We start from the raw sequence: 17,553 nt of genomic DNA, 5'->3' as shown, positions 1-17,553 counted from the left end.
TCTCGGCCGACGGCACCACCAATAACAGGGCCTTGGAGGCCACCACACCTCGTGTTGAGTGAGCTCTGACTCCCAGCCTCGGCGGGAGCCCAGAGGACTCATAAGATAGATTGATGCCATCTACTATCCACCTGCTCAAGGTCTGCTTAATCACAGGAAACTAACTCCCTTCTTGGGGGGACCAAAGCAGACAAGCAGTTGCTCACTTTGAGCAACTATATATGTGCGTGTGTGTGTGTGTTTGTGTGTATAGACACATATCTTTGTTTGTAGGCAATGTCTTCACTATTACAACTGCAAATGACATTCGACGCCTAAAGGAAGCATCACCAGTCCAACATTTAGATGTAGCTCACAAATACAAACTCATTGTCACGATGTGGTTTAGTGTGAAGGAGCACTCGACGAGAATAAAAAAACTTAAACAGTTTTAATCCTCTTCAAACTGACAAAATAACAATATACAGGTAGGCAGGCAGACAGGCAGAAGGTAAACCACACGTATCAACCTCGACGATCGGACAAAGGTAAACTCAAACACACAGGACTTAATTATACAACGTAAATACACAGGCGAAGACGCTAAGACAATTAACTAAAGTAGGTCACACAGAGCACATGGCACACGCCAAAAACAACAACACAAAAAGGAGTCCACGTGTGACACTCATGCACGTACAACTCAGCCTTTCTACTGTAGTTTTGATCGAGATACATCTTTAGTTAATAAAACCATGAAATCACCTTACAGTTAGTCTCCCCATTTGATGCTGCTTAGGAACAGCTGTAACTAATCTCTGAACTGTCAGTGCCAGAGATTAGAATGATTATCTGTTCCTGATTTGTAGATTATCCCTGATTGCAAAGTTTCCTGTGTCTGGGTTTGACCATGTATTGTCTCCTCACTCCTGACTTTTACCACATAATTATTGTACGACTGACATACATAACAGATGGAACAGATTGAAAAACAAGTTTTACATCTATCAAGTATATACTGTGAGAATACAAAATATCATCGATAGCTTGTGGGTTTTTGGGGGTCGACTCAGGACTCATTGAAATGTAGTTGCCATGTGGATGACTTTCTCTGACAGATGGGTCATTTACATATCACAGCCATGAACCCAGCAGATCGACCAAAAGATGCAGTGTTTCTACTCAGTGGTTTCATTTAAAGCTGCAACAACTGACCGGTCAGATGATTTTAACTGCCGTTTTGAAGAGCATTACATGTAATATAATTATATTACAGTCACAGAGGTAGTTTGCGTCAAGCTTCCAAACAAACCAATAAAAGCAAATCTTCTATGTTTGACAATGAGGCAAAAGCTCTCAAAGAGAACGACTGCCATTACAAATTCTGGCAAGTCATCAAGTGAAATGGCACAAAGAATCTCTAAATGCTGCAGTATTATGGCCACAGATGAGCTAGATATGATCAAATTTGCATGCTGGCTCTCAAAAAGGACATTCACTGACATTCAGACTCAGAGGTTCAGAGGAAGACATCATCCCATAAATGTATGCATGTGCATTGAATGTTTGGGTTTTTGAGTGTATACAAAATCATATGATGCAATAAAAAAATATATAACACCTTGAATTAACATCTAAAAGACATCTAAATTTTTTTTTTCTGTGCATAAGCCAGATGTCATAACATGAGTATTAGCACAGCATGTGCAGGAAACAGATAATCTGTACTGGCCAAGTGACAGTGGAGCAGATGACAGTGTGTCTGTGACCGGCGTTTAACCGCATTTGTTTACTATGTGTTCCAGAGGTATGTATCCCCAATGCTTTTTTACAACTTGAAGTACAAAATCCATGCTAAGGTAGGGTGATCATGCATCCTATTTTCTACTAGACATCTCCCGATTGGGATTTCTACATAGTCCAAACTGTCCAGGATTTCTCTACGGTCCTCACACATTGTTTATTTGTATTGCTTTGATAGTTCTCGCACACCGTGACTGATTATGTACAACGCCTGCATGCTATTGGTCAAGCTACCCCTCAGTATGAAAACAATAGGAAAACAAAGCCAAAACCCAGGCATTTTAGGCATCTTAGAAATCCTGGCCGGAATGACCAGAAAAAAAAGAAGATGGATGGTCATGCTTGGAGCCTCTCTAGGAGGGCCCCTCTGGAACAACTCAATCTGTAATTTTACGTTTCTCTGGGTGATGCTCAGTGGTGCAAAAGTTACAGAAAGAGTAGGAAAAAAGATACTTAAATCACTGGATTATAAATGACAGGAACATACAGATGGCTTCTTGCTTGCCTTCCTATTATAATGATCTTTTACACAATAAGTGTGAAAGAAAGAGTTTGTTGGGACATTACAATATATATATATATATATATATATATATATATATATATATATATATATATATATATATATATATATATATATATATATATATATATTTGTGCAACAAACATTTTTAATCACAAATTTAGTGCTGTCTTCCAAATCTCCACTAAATCTCCAAACAAGTTCATATGAGAGACATGGAAGTGCATATGGTAATAAGATTCATTTTCTAATAATATATACTCTACATATTCAAGTAATTTTAAAGTTAAGAAAGTTAGGAATGTGCAGTGATGTCAACACAGAGAGGAGGACTTTTCATTAAATCAACAGATGGATATTTGCAGTATAAAAGAGTGTTTCTTGTTAGTAGATGTAGAGAAGCCTCTGGTGGAAAAACAGCTCTGGTACTCATAACCAACCTGAGAAAGACTATTCTACTAGAATAAACACAAGAAAGTAGATGCAGGACTGTGCCACGTCTCTCAAAGAGCAGGACTTCAGTTATGTCTAAATAAACACCGCCATCTAGTGGTCGGTCAACACTACTGGCTTCAAAAAGGAGAGAAAATATATACAGCTATTGACAGCTTGAGTACATCAGTCAGCTGGAGCCAAGCAGTGTTTACAGTAAATTAAAAAAAAGTAAAACATCTCTCAAAGAATTTCTCATGAAAATATACAGTAACATCAAACAAGTGCACTCAAGCGCTACACGCTCATAAAAGAGAGACATACAAAATGTAAATATATGAATGAAACAGCACTCGAATGAATGAAACAATATGTTCAATAACGGTCAAAGAACTTGCAAATATTCCTTCTTTTTTGGTGTGTTCCTCCAGAGGGTGCTCAGTACCATCTCTCAATGTAATCTGGTATCACAAACTGGACTCGACAGAAAGTAACTCTCTGCCTTCGTTCAAGATTGTAGAAAATGGAGATGTCAAACAACACCTATTTTAACTTTTGCCAAGAAAACGTTACGCCTTTTATTAAAGAAAGATGACTGGAAAGAGTAGGAGGGAGGAGGAGTGTGTGAGGTCGGGAAATGATGCTGTTTGGCCTCAGACTTGTTTTCTCACAGGAGCAATAAAAACCTAACGCACCATAAGCCTGTGTGCTACTGCTGCGCTATGGCTCTGGTTTTAACCCCAGAACCTTGTTAGGTCAAAAGCAGTCTGGTATATTTAAGGAATTTATACTAATACAATAAATCTTGAAAATACAATAACTACCCTTGAAGTCTGCGCCCAAATCCTCAATAATGTCATAATCCCACAGCTCTACCACAACATGAACCAAACCAACAAGACTAAAGTTCAGATCAAGTCCACAGTAAAGTCCTTGAGGTTTCAGACCGCTTTGTCACAGCTTTGGCTTTACTTGTTCCAAAATAAACTAGGACACGTACATGAGAAATTGTGCTGGCAGCCAAAAAGAATACTAAATCACCTTTATAACTATCGACCTTATTCAAGATCGTATTCACTAACATAGTGTACGAAAAATGTAAAGGCAAGTTCAAGCTCTGTGCTCTTAAATGAACTTAGCATTGCCACAATGTGTTCTTCTTGTCCTTAGATGAGCTATTTGCATCATCTTGCTTGATGCTATACTAAGTTATTATATGCACACTGTCTCACAAGGTGATAAAAAGCACATATATTTCAAAATGACTGTAAACATAACCTTCTCTGTGTATAAATATTTGTCATTACTTTTCTAACTAGTAAACAACAAACTGCTTAAGATACACAGCACTTCACTTCTAAACGACCTCAGAACGGAGTAGAGAGGTACTGGTGTATGAGTCAGAGAGTGGACATGTGTTCAGAAGTGACCTACTTTGCCTGTGAACTTGTGAGACTCAAGACAGCATGGGGTATATACGTATACTTACAAATAATAAAATGTAATAACACACAGTGTTTGACGTTTATCATCAAACGAGGGTTAAGCCAAATCGTTACCCTACCCGATCTCATGAGTGTGCGTACAAATAGTACGTAAAATAAAACGAAAACTTGTGGTAGAAATACGACTTGGCGTGTATATGCTAGGAGATGGGTAGGATCAGGATTGTGGGGTAGATGCCTATATATAATATTTTATATATATCATTTCATATTAATATTTCAGACTTAACTGTGTGTCAGATAGTGTCTAGTGTGACCATGTGAAACTCGCACCTTTCTTTTTCCGGTCTACAACCACTGCTAATAAGTTTGAAGAATCAAAACCAAGTGTTCTAATTTGTTTGTGCTGTCTGTGTAGATGAGATGTGTTTGTTTGCACAGATAAGTGTCACATTCCACCAGTGTGCCAATCACACCTACCTGTCTTCAGGACAGCGGTGGAGTCACTGCAGGCCGTGCTAGATGTTTGGGATCATGCCTTGATGAAATAACCCTGCAGAACTGCTCTTGAATGTCTGAGATCACCTTAAAAGGAAAGTAGGTTACGACGTTTGTTGAGAACATCTTATCCAGCAACATTCTTCAAAATGTATTTTAGGAAACTATAAACTGTGAATTATTAGAAACAGAGGAAGTCCTGGATTGCAGCAAGCTATTTCATAACATCTGTCTGTAAGGATTTAGGGTGGTGACGAGAGAGAAAACAGTTCCAGCGACTGAAGCATAAACTCATCCTCAACCAGTCCCACCTCAAAGAGAAACCAATTTCTCTTTTTCTTTTCATATGGCCAACCATGCTAAACACTGCCTCTAATTGTATTGTTTTAATGCAACAAGCTTCATGAGTCTCAGTCTTTATGAGATTCAAGCAAAACAAAGTTGACCATCTAATGCATATTTACACAACAACAATAATACATGGAAAGGCATGGTGTAATGCATTGTTATTTTTCCATTTTTGAGCATAGAGAGATTAACAATAAACCATCTAATCTATTTTTTATTTTTGAATGAATTGGTTGAATGAATGATTAAATTTTCAATATTTGTCATCTAATGGTGTAACAGTCTATAAGCCCCTCCTCCCCCGAGATTGTCATCACTGTGAAATGTGAATGAATAAATAAATATAAACATAAAAATAATACATTTAGCTCCTTTTATTTGTTCCTCTATGTGCAGGATGTTAAAGAAATGAACTAATGTCATGAAGTCTAGACTTCTTCTGCCTGTTTCTTCTCTAGAATACACCGTGTGTTACAGATAATAAGTAAAATAGTTGTGATAATCCCAAACATTTCATTACAATCATCAAAGTCCTTGTAAACTGTAAAACAGTCACTTATCAAAATACATATTAATTTTACAAATATCATGATTTTAAAAAAAAAATTATAAACAAAATATTAGCCATTGCCTTGACAAAAGCTGTGTGCAAAGAACACAGATAAGAATCATATAAATTTTAAATAATACACTTCATTTACCAAAACCATTCAGTAGCCTATGGGTAAAGTGTATCAACAAATTGCTTATTTTATTTTTCTAAATGATCTCTCAGTCAGTCCAGCTCAGTCTCGAAAGAAACATTCAATATAGTATTAGTTTGGTAGGCAATTGTTCTTTTTTCCTCCCATTGTCCTTTGAAACCCAGATGCAAGGACGCGCTCCTCTAACTTCATTCATCTGTAGAAACTCAAGCACACTTAAGTCTCTAGCAATCTTCTTCACTTGTGCTTGTCCTTCTGATCACTTCTCTGGTTCCCCATCTCTGACGTTGTCATTGCATGAGGATATTAGGCTCAATGTTAAACAGTAGGTCATCGTTACCACGCCGTACTTCCAGAAGAAGGGGTATGTCTTCCTGAATGGCCTCCTGTAGTTCTCCAGTGTTGACCAAAGGATGGCCGTTTAGCTTCATTATAACATCACCTGTTTCGAGCCCACCTCTGTGAAAATTAACCAGTGAAAGTGGAATAACACGTGATTATGTTTTAGGTAAATCAGTGCACGATGTTGTCAAAACATAACATCGTGATTAAAATTAAATCTTAAAAAGAATCTGAGATGGACAGAAGTTTGGGTTTTTTTGGCTGAGACATACTTCTGAGCTGGGGAGTCTGGGACAACTTCATGGACAAGAATTCCACTACCGACATCTGGAAAGTCTGGATTATGCCATTTTAGCCCCTGGACTAAGCTGAGGAAAAGAAGAAAACCAGAAAACCTTAGCTCTGAGGAAAAGAAACAGGGATGACTCCTTTTAAGAAAGGCTACTGATTGACTCAAGACATTTAAGCAATGAAATCAGCCCGTTTTGACATTATTTTCTCAATCTGACACTATTAAATGAGATAAAAGCATTGATGTCGAATAACATACTTCTCTGTTAAAGTGACCATCTTGATTCCAATAAATCTTTTCTTTGGGGCTTGAACATCTGGAAGAGAAATTATTTGTTTTAAAATAATTGCACAATTACATGGTGCATTCAAGTTATATCAGAAAGTCTGTATTTACGAGTTGAATGCATGTAAGCTGTTTTGTTGATAAATTGTTTAAATTTATAGCCGCACGTATGAAATATGATAGCGCTGTACAATTACAAAACAGTAAATAACGATTCGGTTTTTCCAAACTTGTATAAATTGAATGACAAGGAAAAACACACCTGATGTGCATTTTTCAGTGTTCTATTGTTTGTAGTATGTAGGTACATCAGCATCTTTCTTCATCCAAAGTGATTTGAAGGCATCTGACGTTACAACCACGATTCCCAACTCATAAATACAAACTTCCCAGGGGGATTTGAACACACCATTACGTAACCCTTAGGTAGAACCCTGGACTGAGTGTTATTCACAAACAATAGCTTAGCACAAACATTTGCACTAAACAAATAAAAGCCTTTTTATTCATTAAGCATTCATTATACTGACTTGCAGTTAGCTAACAGCGGATTACTGGGATAAATTCATGCAAAGCAATTTGATATTAGGTTTGGTAAATTGTTAACTACCCAGTTTAGCTTTCTGGCCTAAACATCCAAATGTATCTTTTTTAGTTCCTCTCACGGTAATTTAACTGCATGGCGGACCAGTTATATATTGATTTTGTTGACGCTTGCAAGATGACTAGCCGCTAGCTAGCAAAGTCAAATTTGCTAGCAATTACCTCACCTGAGGCAGTCTTCATAGCTTGAGATTGTGTGAAGTTTGTCCTGACTACCCTTTGTTTGACTGAAATCAAAGTAAATGACACCAAGGATGTAATAGACGGGGATTTTTCACACATATATTTGTGTCTTGTAGCCATTTTGTTCCAATCGGCAGACCAATATTTAAGGTGACATTCATTAAATCTCTGCTAGCATTTATTCAACAAAAAAAATTAATCAGTGCATTGCCTCTGTGCTTGGTGCTTACCTTTCTGCTCTTTATCATTAGATTCATTAAGGAATTTATTGATTCGGTCTGATGGAATTGCAAAAGAGATCCCTGCAGTGACTTTTAGTGTGTTTATTCCGATCACCTCGCCATCCTAACACGACAGAAAAATATCATGTAAAAATCTAGCACTATTAAATGCATCTAACGAGTGTCTAACAAGATTTAAAACTTCATTCACACTCACCAGATTAACAAGGGGTCCTCCTGAGTTTCCATACTTTGTTGATTAATAAAAAGGGAAAGAGAGAATCAAATATTTGAAACTTATGCTGTAGCCTGCGAACAACATTCTCTTTTGCCTTACATTGATGATAGCGTCAGTTTGGATGTAGTCCATGTCAGAATCCCGGATGCCGAGCTCTTTTCCGTCTCTCTGTGTCGTGCTGACGATGCCTGTTGTGACTGTGTTCTGAAGCGCAAATGGACTGCCAATGGCAACCACAAACTCACCGGGCCTCAGGTCGGCAGACTGACCCAGTGATAACACAGGTAATTTTTTCTGCAGGAGAAATAGCACAAACAATCCATGCGGTAATTTGCCTAAAATATAACTCAGCCAATCTGTGATTTTTTGTTTTTCTTCATTGGCAATTAAGCCGATAGGATAAGTCTTTATGAGACTTTAAATCTTTCATTCAAAAGAAAACACTGAACAAAAAAGTCACTGGCTATATTTGCTATATAACATGAATATTATGAGTAGTGTGGTGCATTTGCCCTTAAAGGTGTATTCACTTTTCAAATAAAGCATGTATTTCGATATTTTTGATCTTGCGCCACTGCGTCACTGACTTTAGCACAGCCTGAGCAAACTGAACTAATTTTATTACTTTCCAAATCATATGTACAGTCTGTCCAGAAGATCAGAAATGAAACAGAATTGGGTGCAGTGTGGAAAGGTCTATGGCTGGAGAGCAAAAGATGAGGAAATGACATGAGCTGCTATAAACAGAAACAAAATATCTGCAAGCAATCCAGACTTTGACGTGGGAACATTCCTCAGTTTTTGTTTCGACAGCAGCCCCTACTCTGAAAATGTTTTCTTTGATACTCGAAATCAGGAATGGGTTATGGAAATACTGCACCATTCTCCATAATCAGGAAACAAAACACCTCTTACAACACAACACCTCTTGAATTTCTCAAACAAATGTGGGTCAACGTGTGCAGCAGGCCACCGTTAACATGTCCAAGTGTGTCTAGACGAGGCGGACTGTGCGATATAAACCATCTGCCTCTGGAGTCATAAACATGGGATTTTTGGGAGTCAAAGTTGTAGTCATTTATGGGTGATTTGTGCTGGGGTTTTAAACTTTAGAAAAAGTTCATAAAAGTTTATAAAAGAAAAAAAAAAATATTATGTTTTGTGTTGGGAAAATCCACTGTAAATACATATGGTGACACCAAAAATTGTTGAATTGTTAAAGATGTTCAGCCTCTTCAGGCTTTATTCCACATTTATGGTAAAATAAAAATAAAGGACACCTTATAAAAAAAGACAATATATAACAATATAAAATGTTCAAAAGAAAGAATATTGAAAATATTGCTCCTGTTATTTATCCTGTTTTAAACACATGAAACCATTAATGCCTCTGAAATGACTCTTACCTTTGGGTTAATTTTGATAGTGGCTATATCAGACTTCTTGTCAATGTCTCTGATGGAGGCCTCGTATGTCTGGCCGCTGTGTAGCTGCACTCGTAGATGCTGACGGCCTGTGACTGGTGCGCTGCTAGCAACCACATGAGCGTTGGTCACAATCAGACCAGACTGTGTCATAATGAATCCAGAACCGCTTGACAGAGGTACATGACGGCCAAACAGGGATGGCTGGACGCAAACAATGAAAACAGTGAACTGAATGATTATGGGAACATTCAATAAATCATCAATCATTGAAAAACTACAAATAATAATTAAAACACAAATATTAATACATTAAACTAAAGTTAATTTGTTTCATCTGGCCAGGGGAGAACTGGTCCCCCAAATGAGCCTGGTTTCTCCCAAGAGTTTTTTTCTCCATTCTGTCACAGATGGAGCTTTGGTTACTTGCCGCCAACTGCCAAAAATGTTGTGGATATGATTGCACAGATACTATTTAAACTAAACTGAGCTACACAATGACGTCTCTGAATTCAATAATGAAATACCTTTATTCTAAAATCGAGTGTTTAATCTTGTCAGCATACATTACTGACTCCAATTTGACACTATTCAGTGCGTCGATACAATCTGTATAGTTAAGAGCGTTATATAAATAAAGATGACTTGACTTGACTAGATTGCTACATTATTAGATTATATTTACAATCTAATCTACAATAAGTACAAACATTATCAAATCAACATCATGAAGACCAGTATTTACTTGAGGAAGAGCTCGACGTGTACCACAGCAGGCGCGATCTTCTCCACCACATCAGCGATAAAGTTGAACTTGTATCTTGGGCTGTTCAGATGTGCTGGATCTATACTAGCAGAAAGAGTGTTTCACGTCAATGACAGTAGCCTACATAATATGCCAGAAGACTACTATGACTAGTAGCTATGAATACTACTAGAATGTGACTGGCATACGCCAGCCTTCTGCATCATATGATCTTTCAGAAATCATTTTAATATGGTAACATTTTTTCCATTTTTTTAATTTGTTTGATATTAAAATAGAAAACAGTTGTTTAACTGTAACTATTAGTGGCCTCCACGGTGCTTATAACTAAATATTCTGTTAGGTTCATGAGCTAGTGACGCTCCCATTGAGAATATTAAAAAGAATACAAGAAATCCATTGTAATAATTTGGGTCTCTGCTCATCAGTGACATTTATTACTTCCTTCAGATTCTGTGGGCTGAACACAGATGTATTCTGCCTAGCCTGTTTCCTCTTTCCCAAAGCATCAGTACAAAAGGGCTAACAGCTGCATTTAGATGGTCTTTATGTTCTCTGACTGCAGTTGACGCTTGAACATCTCACTAAACAATCAAAGTCACACTGATGTTTCTATCTTGTACGCAAATCTTAGCACTTTATCCAGAGCTTAAGTAACTGTCTCAGTGGAGAATGTGAAATTCCAAGAAGTCTCAATCAGACAAAATCAGACATCACACAAGAAGTCAAAACTAGTGGAGATGTTAACAACCGTCCCACAGCTGAGTCACTCTTTAGCCAGTTCGTGTTTCATTCAGAAAGAATGAGGATGTTTATTGCAGCATAGCAGTCAGAAATCTACCCGAACATCCTAAGCTCAAATCTTTTATTCACTTTTATACACAGGAGTTTAAAGGTCTCATATTGTACACTATTTGGAGTTTTATCAAGAGCAAAGGTCTTCAACCTTGCTCCTGGGGACACACTATTTCCAACCTGCTTCAGCACACCATTTTTTTTATTATTATTATTTCCAAGCAGTCTTAAGGAGCTTGATTAAGTGCTTCAGGTGTGTTTGATTGGGGCTGTAGCTAAACTCTACAGGACAGTGGGCTCCCAGGAACAGGTTTAAAAACATATGCCCAAGAATATATATATTTGCAGTACAACAAAAACCATCTCATTATGTTTTTGCAGCTCCTCTGTCAGAAGCTCTGTCAAAAACAGCTTGATTTTGGCCAGACTAATTACTATTCATAAGCCTCTCTTCTGATTGGCCTTTTCTTTTCTGAGTGACGCACGAGCAGGCCAATTCAAAGTCATTCAAAACAACGCAAATTCGACTACATAATCATAGAAACACGGCCTCAAATTAGAAATATAATTGCATACCTGATGCCACTGCCAGACAATAAAAAAATGGTAATAAACAGCTGTAAAAACAGTTGCCAGCTGAAACTGAAATGTATAAATCATCATGACTAGATAGACACGGTGAGTTTGTCTTTACTGTAACTTACACGTTAGATGTGATTCACCTCATAGTAACAATCCTGTCAGATTCTCAAAGTGAGCTACCGGTCGGCCGATCTGGTTTCTTCTAGTTAGCCTTTTCAAGATGTTTCCGTGTTGTTGCTGAGACTGAGTAGATCTGAGGTCACATTTTTACGGAAGTCACAACGGCTTGTGAAAAATCACAGCTACTTTATGCAGTCTGTGTGCAGTTTACTGTGGATTGACTGTTTTGAAACTTATATGGTAGTCACATAGCCCCTAGACCTCACTTATCATGAAAAAAGACAGGAAATTTCATCGGTATGTTATTTAAGTTCTGACACCCCATTGTCTTAGGTGGTTCTCAGTCTCTCACACTCTCTTTTATTATACAATTGGTGACCATTTGCTCAGGATGTAATCATGCTAAATGGTATACAAACAAAATAACTGTTGACTTATCTCTTATCTATAATAATTAAGCCATTTTAGAAGATGAGCATGATCAAGCATATTTTGTTGAGTGGACTCTGGGTCGAGGCAGTAGATTATTATGCTTTGTACATAATTAATAGTTAATAATGTATGTTAATAACCTATGTGACGATTTTTATGTAGCATCCATATATGCCAACTTGCCAACAATATATTTTTTATTTATATATATTAAAACGATAGATAGATAGATAGATAGATAGATAGATAGATAGATAGATAGATAGATAGATAGTTTACCGACCTGGGTTTGATACTGCACATGGACCCTTGTGCGTTTGGGTTATCTCAGGGATCCCCCGCTGTTGCGCTTTACGCGCGGCTGCTCTCATCTTGCACACATTCCCGTAGGTCTTTCCGTCGCTGCCACACACTCTGTGAGTTGTCTTACACTGGCAAACTCCTTTGAAAAGTCGCTTACCGGCTGGGAATTTACACTCTAGCCCGTCGCCGCACGGAGCATCATCCTTCCGCCCGCAAGACGCTCCCTCGCCCAGGCTGCACACCAGACAGCAGTTGCAGAGGTCGGGCACATACCCGCTCGGACAGCTCGGGCTCAGACATTTACTCACATCACACTTGGATGGGCATTTCGGCTCGGCCGCTGCGAACTCGTGCGCAAAGAGCACTGTAGCTGCAAACAGAATTACCCGCATCCCGGCTAGCTGTCTACTTTGTTCAATGAGCTACGACTGTAGCTGATTCTCTGTGAGATTGTTCCATAGAGAGCATCACGCGCTGATGTAGGCTAATGACGTGTATGCGTTTGATATTAAAATTCCTGAGGATAAAACTCTTCCTTGTGCTCTTTATGCTAGACCCTTCTTTTTAATGATAAGGTCCTCGTTCCCTCCGCTCCACTCGACTGCTAATGAAGGCTGTTTAGAGGACACTCATTACTCCATCCAGTGCAAAGCGAGCGCATCAGAACAGAACACCATTTCGCAGATCTAAATTTCATTAAGAGGATGTGATATCGTTGTGTCATTTAAATAATACGCGGCAAATGGTCTAAATATTTTTTTATTTTGACCTGATTTTATAGTGAGCAAAGTTTATCTTATATTTTATACTCTTCGGGTTGCAGCTGTATCAGTGTAGAATAAGTTGTGTTCAGAAGTTGTCAGCCTCACAAAGCCAACATCCATGAAAGTACTGTAATTGCTTTATTGTTTAACCAGGTTTGACTGTAAACATGGACAATGACGAGATTTGTGCTGTGTTGTCTGCTATTATAACTGTTTGATTCAGTAGATCAGTATATTAAAACATGGGCTGCAATACTAGTGTGTTATTCATACATATGGGTCAACGTGGAAAAACCTTCCATATTGGACAAAACGCCAGGGAAACATTTCTTTATTTTTTTTTTTTTAAGGTTTATTAAGGTGTATTACCTTCAATAATACAACAACTGAATATTCACATTGAGCTATCTGTCAGAACATTGGCCAGTTGCGTCTGCCTCTTCTCTCCATAGCGGTTTAATAACAAAGTCAGTTCATTTGTTGATCTTAAGGTAACGTAGCATAGAAAGGGATACAAAAGGGAGAAATTACTCCACCCAGAGGCCAACATTGCACTGCAAATGACTGATCATTTAGATGGCAAATAAATACCTGGTAAACAAAGGATAAATTATTTTGTATAGAGATGAAAAAGCCTTACACAAAACACAGCATGATATTTTTTGCATCATATACCTATAATAATACCCAGCTATTTATTGACATATTGCTCAAGACTTACTCAACTTTTATCAGGGCCATAAGGAGGTCCTAAAGTGCAGATAGTGGGTTTGAGGGCATACTCCGCCAAGAAAGCTTGATTTTCCTGATTTACATGCGTGCATTTTAAAATAGATTATGAATGGGATAATAAGAAAAGTTTCAAACTGCGTATATTGTGTCCTCAACCTACAATGAATGTTTTCATGTTGCTCACTAAACAGTGGTGAGGTTTGATTTCTTTTTATTAGCAAAATAGAGCAAAAACAGGACATTTGGTGTCTAAAACATAAGTCTCTCAATTAACTTTTGTTTATTGAGTTGTTGTATAAAATCTATATCACTTTTGTAATCAAACATTTTTAGAGAAAAATGGCACTCTTTGTGTCATATTGATTAACTATATAAAGTGTTATAAATATTTAACTTTTTTGTCCCCATGTCTTGAATTTATGATTATTCAAATGTATTTTAATAGACTGAATTTAGAAGAACACACTCACACTAGTCTTGAATTCGCATACAGCACACATAAATTGGGCCGATGTCAACTACATGGAAAATGTTGAAAAGGTTACCTTTAACGGCCAAAACCAGATTGGAATCCTATAGGGTTTTTTTTTGATAGGATAAAACGTTATTATACTGTACAAATAATACTGTAGGCTTTGAATGGGATCCAATTGCCCAGCAAGCATGTCTTTGGCTGTTAAGCGCACTTAGTTCTGAACCCCATACATAGACAGTCAACATTAATTGCACTTTTTAATTCACACTCATACAAGAAAATGATGCCTAATTTGATCTGCAACATTCAAAGACAGAAAGAAAGACAGAAAGAAAGAAAGAAAAATGTTGATATGCAGCTAGGCTACAACAATCTGAGTATTATCAGACTATAAAGACTAGGTATACACTCTCAGAAATAAAGATACAAAAGCTGTCATTGGGTAGGTACATTTTTAAAAAGGTACATGTTTGTATTAGTACTTAAATTGTATGCCTAAAGGTACAAAAGGTGTGTAGTTTTTAAAAAGGTATACCACACCAGTGACGGCTATTTCTGAGAGTGTATAGGGTACAGTGGGGGAAATCGCCTCCCTACAGTTTTTCCCAAAATAACTATTTAATAAAGTCAAGACAATTTTTCTTTTGTAACTATGGACATTGTTTACTAGAGTGATATAGAAATGTTCAGCATGAAGCTTGCGCTGGTGACGTACCTGAGAGAAAACGGATTTTGAAGAATCTAAAAACTGCATGTTTGCATGGAAATTTTTTCAACCTTTCTTCACAATATAAGTGGCTTTTTAAGAAGATACTTTTATATGGGATATAATTTGAACTGACATCCGAAAATGTTCAACTAAAAAATCTGAAGACTCTTTTTACAATATTGCTGACAAATTGTGCTATATGATCAAAAATTGAACTGCTTCTCTCAGCCTTCCATCTTGCCTGCTGCTCATGACGTTTATTCAGTTCTTCTCGTTCAAGCTCTGACTTCAGAGCTTCTATCTCTCTCCGTCTCTGCTCCTCTGTCTCCTTCAAGATACGTTTCATCTCTTCCTCGATCGCTCTCTCAGCCCTTTCAAGCATCTCACTGGTGTAGTATTGTCCTCCATTTCCAGTGACCATTTTATCAATCTGGTCCAGCAGCTGATTGACCTGTTCAGGGTTTTGTTCTTTATTATTGAACACATGGTATCGTCCGCTGCATGCTTTGATGAAACTGAGCAGTTCTGGGTTGTCCCGCACAAATGTGTGAATGTTTTTGCCCTCCAGTCGATCTCCATGAGTGAACAGAGCCATGATGTAAGCAGAGGATTCCTCACCAAAAACAGCTTGAATGATCCTTACAGCTTCTGCCTCTTCATCTGTGAATCTGCCCAGCTGAATCACAACCAAGAAGACATGTGGACCAGGAGCAGAGAGAGGGATGCAGAGTTTAATTCTCTTGACCACTTCATCTGTAGTTAAGCTGGTGTCAAACAGACCTGGAGAGTCAATGACGGACACTTTTCTGCCGTTTATTATTGCATGAAACTTGTCACACTCCCCAGTCACAGAAGAGGACGATATCTCTGATTTAAAAACCTTTTTTCTCAAAATAGTGTTTCCTGTTGCGCTTTTCCCCACTCCTGTTTTTCCAACCAAAAGAATCCGGAGCTCTTCACCTGGATGATGCACTGAACATTGACAAGAATGAAAGAATGACTGGTATTACATTTAATTTACATTATAATTACTTAATCATATATACATATACATATATATATATATATATATACATACATACATACATACATACATACATATATATAATATTTGAGCCACTAGTTGACAAAAAATACTTACCTATATCAACTGAATCATGAACTGAAACATGATGTTGATTATTTTGTTGCCTGGACATCTAGAAATTTTTAATGCAACATTAAACATTTTATCAGATTTTTTCTCATTTATAGAATTTATACAATGTGAATTTTAAAAAAGCAGTTATTTTTGATGGAAAAGTATATCGTCCTTTCCACATGCTGTGCAATACAGTATGAAATTGAATAATGGCTATATAAAATGTCAAATGCTAAGCTGTTCAAACAGATTTTTAAATGTCCATTATATTTTTTTTTTAAATGCGTATATTTTCAGTGTTTTCTTGTATTATAACCAGATAAGAATTTTCAAACACATACCTGCAACACTACTGCAGCAGCGACCCCTATTATGAAAGGCACCACCAGTTTAATGAAGGTTGTTGGTAACTGTCTCTGAAGGTTTCTGTTGTCCATCATAACTATTGAGAAAGTATAGTCAAAACTATTGTTCTTGTAATGCAGTCCCAAAAAAGAGACCGCCACACCGTTTCCACAACATACAGAAAGATGCCAATGCATATAACATTGATAAAGACAGACAAATATATAAAAGGAGTGAAATAATGAAAAAAAATTGAAATATTTTTTTCTTAGCCCCTCCCTTATTACTCACATGACATATGTACAAATATGAATTACAAATTAAAAAAAAAAAAAGATCTACATTAAACCCCAGACTGTATCAAAACTCTGCCCATGGTTCCTTTACCTCAAGTTTATATTTTTGTCTCTATCTCTGTGATCTGACTTAAAAACCCCAGCTACTGGCTAATAACAGAGAAAAACATTATTCCAGAAAAAAATCTATCATGTCAATATAAATAAAATTCTTTATTATAACAAAAAGCAAGTTAAAACATACCTGTGACGAGGTGATAGTTTGGTTGCCTGTGTGTGCAGAGTTTCGTTTATCTCTTCCTCTTTAAGTTTCATTTAAAAGGAAACTTCCCACCCCTTTTTCAAACAATGACAACGCAGACCTGCTTGCCAGACTTTCTTTCTTTCAAATATGTTGTTGGTGGTAGTTGACTAACAACAGCAACAGTAATTAGAGATGCAAAATAAAAAGCTTAAAAAAAAAAAAAATAATAATAATAATAATAATAATAATAGCAAAACAAACATACTTAAGGACAGCGGTTACCGCATTAAAACAATCAAATGATTCAAATTAAGTTTGTCTGCGTTTAGATAGTTAAATAAATAAATTGCGCATATCTAAAAAAAAAAAAAAAAGAACGATTAAACAAACGGTCAGAATATAATACAGACATAGCTAACAGATGAACCACTTATGCGCTCTAGTTATTATGTGTGTGTTTGACTTGAAGACTTGAAGCAGCACTGCACAGAACAATCAGTGCTTGACATCAAAGTTTGTCATGGAGAAA

The 17,553-nt window shown here is 37.1% G+C and overlaps 2 protein-coding genes across 3 annotated transcripts; both read right to left on the bottom strand.

The window, feature by feature from the left end:
- Positions 1-5,387: 5,387 nt before the first annotated feature.
- On the bottom strand, positions 5,388-12,932 carry htra3a (HtrA serine peptidase 3a). The gene is given in 11 exon segments (XM_043251254.1): positions 5,388-6,191; positions 6,347-6,442; positions 6,625-6,682; positions 7,422-7,481; positions 7,668-7,782; positions 7,876-7,908; positions 7,996-8,190; positions 9,303-9,517; positions 9,520-9,524; positions 10,066-10,165; positions 12,299-12,932. Coding segments are annotated over 11 exon segments (1,458 nt in total). The 5' UTR covers positions 12,711-12,932; the 3' UTR covers positions 5,388-6,022.
- Positions 12,933-14,008: 1,076 nt separating this feature from the next.
- On the bottom strand, positions 14,009-17,156 carry LOC122353552 (GTPase IMAP family member 9). 2 transcript variants are annotated; one of them, XM_043251329.1, is made up of 4 exons: positions 17,025-17,156; positions 16,481-16,581; positions 16,140-16,197; positions 14,009-15,970 (listed from the first exon to the last, which is right to left on the bottom strand). In XM_043251329.1, the coding sequence occupies exons 2-4, from the start codon at positions 16,577-16,579 to the stop codon at positions 15,144-15,146; spliced, it is 984 nt and encodes a 327-aa protein (XP_043107264.1). In that variant the 5' UTR covers positions 16,580-16,581; positions 17,025-17,156; the 3' UTR covers positions 14,009-15,143. The 2 variants fall into 2 exon arrangements, with proteins under 2 accessions (XP_043107264.1, XP_043107272.1); XM_043251337.1 differs by lacking the exon at positions 17,025-17,156 and adding an exon at positions 16,872-16,930.
- Between the last annotated feature and the right edge of the window lie 397 nt (positions 17,157-17,553).

This window comes from Puntigrus tetrazona, chromosome 1 (assembly GCF_018831695.1).
Source record: "Puntigrus tetrazona isolate hp1 chromosome 1, ASM1883169v1, whole genome shotgun sequence".
Classification (NCBI taxonomy): domain Eukaryota; kingdom Metazoa; phylum Chordata; class Actinopteri; order Cypriniformes; family Cyprinidae; genus Puntigrus; species Puntigrus tetrazona.
The sequence above is the reverse complement of the archived record's forward strand: the minus strand, read 5'-3'. Positions and strand labels throughout refer to the sequence as shown.

Bases quoted from the DNA above. Each gene is read 5' to 3' on its own strand.
- LOC122353552 (XM_043251329.1), bottom strand. From the start codon at position 16,579: ATGATGGACAACAGAAACCTTCAGAGACAGTTACCAACAACCTTCATT. The intron at 16,198-16,480 runs GTATGTGTTTGA...AAAAATTTCTAG, and splicing joins CTGCTGCAGTAGTGTTGCAG to ATGTCCAGGCAACAAAATAA. The intron at 15,971-16,139 runs GTAAGTATTTTT...GTCAATGTTCAG, and splicing joins TCATGATTCAGTTGATATAG to TGCATCATCCAGGTGAAGAG.